The 5475-nt window shown below is 35.3% G+C and overlaps 1 protein-coding gene across 2 annotated transcripts; it reads left to right on the forward strand.

The window, feature by feature from the left end:
• The first annotated feature begins 1370 nt into the window (after nucleotides 1–1370).
• LOC107466581 (cyclin-dependent kinase inhibitor 5) lies at nucleotides 1371–4392 on the forward strand. Of its 2 annotated transcripts, none has more exons than XM_016085580.3 (3): nucleotides 1371–1967; nucleotides 3725–3931; nucleotides 4057–4392. In XM_016085580.3, the coding sequence occupies exons 1-3, from the start codon at nucleotides 1519–1521 to the stop codon at nucleotides 4160–4162; spliced, it is 762 nt and encodes a 253-aa protein (XP_015941066.1). In that variant the 5' UTR covers nucleotides 1371–1518; the 3' UTR covers nucleotides 4163–4392. The 2 variants fall into 2 exon arrangements, with proteins under 2 accessions (XP_015941066.1, XP_015941067.1); XM_016085581.3 differs by having other exon boundaries at nucleotides 3728–3931.
• The last annotated feature ends 1083 nt before the right edge of the window (nucleotides 4393–5475 follow it).

A 5475-nucleotide genomic window follows, 5' to 3' on the forward strand; every position in this document is an offset into this window, starting at 1 on the left:
AACAAGAATCAACAATGAACAACAATGAAAATGAAATCTTCAATGAATCGATAGAATCCAATAACAACAAAGTTGAATCTAAGACTTATGAGAATTGAACAATTACAAACACTAATTGAGATTAGAGAAGATGATCTACAACATGAACAAAGTAAAGTGAGAGTTGCAATAGATCTCACCAAAGAATGGTTGAGAATTGAGAAAATGAAGATGAATTCTAGAGAGAGGTTGGAGTTTCTCTCTCTACAAATGTAACTAACTAAAAATATCTCTGAAAACTTGTAAAATGAGTCTATGGATGTGAATGTGTGTCAATCCCCTTCAATCCTTGGTTCTTATATGCAATTTGGCGCCAAAGTTGGTTGCTGAAACCTTCCAAAATCGCCAGGCACGTGTTGCAATAACAGAATCACGTGCGGACTACGACGCGTGCGCGCACGGTACGCGTGCGCGTCTCTGGTCGATTCTGCAATGTGCGCGCGAGCGCCTTGTGCGCGTACGCGTGCTTGGCCGAGATCAATTCTTTGGCTTTTTGCGCTTCTCTCCACTTGCATGCTTCCTTCCTTGCTCCTTTGATCCATGCCTAACCTATTTCAACCTGAGATTACTAGCAAACACATCAAGGCATCTTATGGAATCAAGGATGAATTAGAATTCATCAAAATAAGGTTTAAAAAGCATGTTTTTACACTTAAGCACAAATACGGGAGAGATAACAAAACCATGCCAATTCATAGGCTAAATGCGAGAAGAGGTTATCAAAATACTCTAAATTCAATACAAGATAAACCCTAAAAATATGGTTTATCAATGTACTGACCCAAATAAAAAAACGCATGTATCTGAATGCAGTGTATTCGAGATATGCTTATGTTCATACCAAGTTACATCTGAGATATGGTTCACAAACACTCTATCACAGTATAAGGTCAATACACCCGAAATGTGACTGAATATGTAGTTTGATAATTTTTTCAAGGTATGTTTATTTTGATAAATACTATACTTATTTAATTTAAATAAAAAAATCCTATAATTTGAGTGCATTTAGAATATATAATAATAATGTGTTTTACATTTAAAGCACTCAATATACAAGATATGCGTTTAATTATCTTTTGTACACTATTCAAAATATGTCACCTTGCGTATTTTTTAAATAATATTTATTTTATGTATTTCTATAAATAAAAATTTATTTAATTTAAATAAAAAACCTTAAAATTATCCATATGTTAAAAAATTAGTCCACTAAGTCGCTAGACAGTAATCACAAATAATAATAAGAAGAGTCACCAAAAAAAAAAAATGAGAAGAGGATTATAAATAGCAAAATATTCGCCCGTTTTTTCTTTTTTCCTTGTCTCACATCTTTCTCTGTCCTAAAAAAAACTGAAAAACAAACCCCACTTTGCTCCTTTCACCTCTTTTCTCTCGTCTTTGTATTCTTCTTTCTCGCTCTTCTCTGCTCTGAGCTTCTTCCTTTCTCTCTCTCTCTCTCTCTCTGTGAGGGTCTCAATGGGAAAGTACATGAAGAAAGCCAAACCCAAAGGCGAAGTCTCGCTATTAGACACCACAACATCTTACTTCGGTGTTCGAACCCGCGCCAAAACCCTAGCCCTCCAGAAATCCCAGTCGCCGGAGCTTTCTTCCTCTTCCGCCGCCGCCGGCAGCTACCTCCAGCTCCGAAGTCGCCGCCTCCACAAGCCTCCCATTTCGATTCCATCCAATGATTCCTCCAATTCTTCAAAGCGTCCAAGGAACAACCAGAACCCTAAGTCACCGCTACCGAACCCTAGCTCTGGTCACAGGCTCGGGATCAGGTCCGAAGCTGAGGAAGGCCCGAAGGAGGAGGAGGAGAAGGAGAAAGGGGTCGTGCATGAGAATGTTGACGAAGGTGCTGGTGCTGGTGCTGCTGAAGAAGCGTCGTTTGGGGAAAATGTGTTGGATTTTGAAGGTAGAGAGAGGTGAGTTTGTCGTTTAATTTTAACCCGCGGTCTATTCGTTATTTATTTTTTGTTAGTTGATTATTTTTTTTTACGTTTTATTTTTATTTTATTTTTATTTTGAATTTGATTGTTGAATTTTCAATTGGAACGGCTTTCTTTGGTGGTATTTGATTTTGTAAACGCGATATTAGAGAGTGAGTAAAGCTGAAAACGAGTTTTCTTTTAGTTTAATTTATTTATTTATTTATTTATTTATTTATTTATTTATTATTATTATTATTATTATTATTATTATTATTATTATTATTATTTGATTGGTCTGCATTTGAAATTTAGTTAATGCCGTGGGGTGATGCAGTGTTTCTGAGATTGTTGTTTTTCTTTCATATTTTTGTGTAGTTCTTTTTCTGTGATGAACTGTTAACAAGATCATGGTCAATGTGTACCTTATTATTGAGATTTATGGTTTATTTGGTTCAAAGAGAAGATGCGAGACAAAGAAGGAGCTGAATCTGAAGCTGGAAATCGTTTATTTTTATGTGGTTGTTATTGTGTTTTGTTTGTCTGAACATTCTTGAAATGCAAGCATTCTGTTACTAACTGTAGAACTTCATGGGAAGGGGGATGAGTATTATTTTTAATTAGGTTTTGTTCCTTGGTTCACTGTCATGCAATTTGTTCCTAAGTTTCAGTTCAAAAGATGATTAAATATTGTTAAGTTTATATTTTGTGTTTGTTGATTTTTGCATTGAATACCTGTATGTTGTATTCGGTTTTATACAAGGATTTTCTTCTTAACTAACTGTTCTTCCCAAATCCCGCTTCCCTTCAGTCATTTGAGTGTTAATGTATTTGTCAATTATGTCTTTTCTGGTTGTCAAAGTCCTTTAATCATTTTTTTTTACCATCCTTTGTTTCCACACTCAAGGTTTTCGGAGAATTAGATTTTGTATTCTCCTACAAAGTGTTTAATGTGCTCGCTTTGTCAAATTCTCTTTGTACTTGCTCACCCGATATCCTGTAAATGGTTCCTGTTCATTTGAAGATGTCGTTTTGAAAGTAACGTACAGAATATTTTCAACGACAACCAAACATATCCCACCAATTGAGGTTGACAACACAGATCGAATAGATTTATATTATCTTATTGCAGTTGATACCTACAGAATCTTTGTTCAACAGGAAGCTGTTACTGATGTGGCTTTTTTTTTTTCAAAAAAAAAAAATCAAAAGTATTGATACTTTGTTAAAGAGCTGAAAATTTAACCTTTCCCTCAATTTGATACTTTTACTTGTCTTTTGGTTGAGCAACCATATTATTTTAATTTCTCTACTCTTGTTCTGCTGAATTTGGATTATGCAACAAAGGTAATAAATTACGACGAGTGGGAGAAGCCCAGTGATGAAATTACTCAATTCGTATCTCTGGAGGCTGATTTTAATTTTAAAAATCTTAAGAGAATGATGGATGTCTATAAAGGGAAGGGACTTATGCATTGCATGCCACTTTTAAGTACACACAATGAGCAATACTGAATCTTTTTATATCTTTATGTTCTGTATGTGATCAATTAAGTTGAAACTTGAAATGGATTTAAATGTGTTATTTGCTTTCTAAATGTGCTGGTCTTGCCTGAAAAATTTATCAATAATGTTGTTTTGGACCAATACTTATTTGAGATGTTTCCTTGTTATTTTACTTTTTGCCATTAAATGTCTCTCATGTCTCTGTTGTTTCTGGTGTATAATAGAATTGCTCTCTTTATTATTTGCAGCAGAAACACTAGGGAATCAACACCATGCAGTTTGATAAGGGACCCAGACATTATTCGGACCCCAGGTTCAACTACCAGACCTACTTGCTCAACTGAAGCTTTTCGAAGAGCTGAGAATGCAGCTAGAAGGCAAATTCCAACGGCACATGAAATGGATGAATTCTTTGCTGAAATCGAACAGGCTCAGCAAAGGCAGTTCATGGAGAAGTATGCTTTCTACAGTTTGCGTTTCTTAGTTCCTTGCCTAACCGCATTTACTGTCGCAACCCCACCCCCCATCATCATCACAAAACAATCTAATTTAATAACTTCCCATGTGGGTTCAACTGCAGGTACAACTTCGATCCTGTGAATGAGAAGCCACTCCCCGGGCGTTATGAATGGGAAAAATTGGAATCTGGCAAGGCCAGCATTAATGTTCCATCAAGACATCCTTAACGTAGCAGGGTTAGACATAGCCAAAAACGGTGGTGGTGTTATTTCCATTTTCCATCACCTTCTATTTACTTGTAAAGAAAGTAGGACTTTCAAGCTGTGTAGACTAATGGTCTGTAACCTTACAGAGGTGATGATGATTACATAACAATACAAATCAAAGTCCTTTGTCTAACAGATCATTGAAGATGAAGGGGGAAAGGGAAGGGGCTGTAGGGTGTAGGATTAGAGACTGAACAAACTCTTAGAAAATAAAGACCCAAATTTCCCCGTCTAAACTTTTGACACTTCCTTTGTCATCTGTGTTTCTGCTATATTAAAAATTGGATGTGTCCCGGTATGTCACTGAATGATTTATTTGTTTAAGATGGTGGTAGCTTTTTCTGTGGCGTGTAGCTGCATTGCTGAAACCTGATGGTCTTTTTTGGCGTCCTATAGTGGTGGGACATTGCAAACAGTGCAACTTTTTGTCTTCTCTGTTATCATGTCTCCACAAAACGACTCCGTAAATTTTGATAACCCTGACATTGCGGGACACCATTGCAAATTGGAAATGGATGCTTTCTCATTTTGAGTCTGATGCCACAAAATTTCTCACCCTGGCTGTGTAGTTGCAGCAGTAGGTCAAGTTATTTTGTGGCCTATATTAAGTGTGAACTGTGAGTGTACATTTCTGTTTGCACTTTTTAGGAGGAAAGTCTCATTTATTTCTCTTTTTTATATTGGGTCTGATTCTCATTTGTTCACTGAATGGATGGTTTTTATTCGAGCTTTGTTAACTATATATTAAGTTTTGCTAATAAAATAAAAAGGCCAATACCGAGGCATTTGTACCTTTTTATATTTATTTTTTAATAATAGTTCAGTTTAATTTGGATTAACATCCTTATCCGTTGTTATTTGAAACTCATCTTTCTCTGAAGCTTAAGGTTGATGTTGCATCTATGGAATAATAAGGAATTATACTAGGGAAAGTAGTTGGGATTTGGTGGTTTTCAAATAACTGTTGTAATAAAACACAATTGATGTACTATATGAACTAGAATATAAACTGGAATATGCAATTTTTTTTCCTTTTGAAAATGGAAAAAAAAAATCTTAATATTTTGCTTTCCATGTTATGTCTTGGAGTAGACTGACTGATATGGAGACAATAAAGTTTATTTTGCAGCAAAATTTGGAGTTTTGCTGTTTGCAGGTCTATTTGATTTGAGTCAAAATTAACAAGAGGCCAATTCTTTTTAGTTTTTACTAGTATATTATATAAATTCTTTGCAAATATATGTACCAAAAAATTTGCTCATAAATGTATAATC

Source organism: Arachis duranensis, chromosome 9, assembly GCF_000817695.3.
Source record: "Arachis duranensis cultivar V14167 chromosome 9, aradu.V14167.gnm2.J7QH, whole genome shotgun sequence".
NCBI lineage: Eukaryota > Viridiplantae > Streptophyta > Magnoliopsida > Fabales > Fabaceae > Arachis > Arachis duranensis.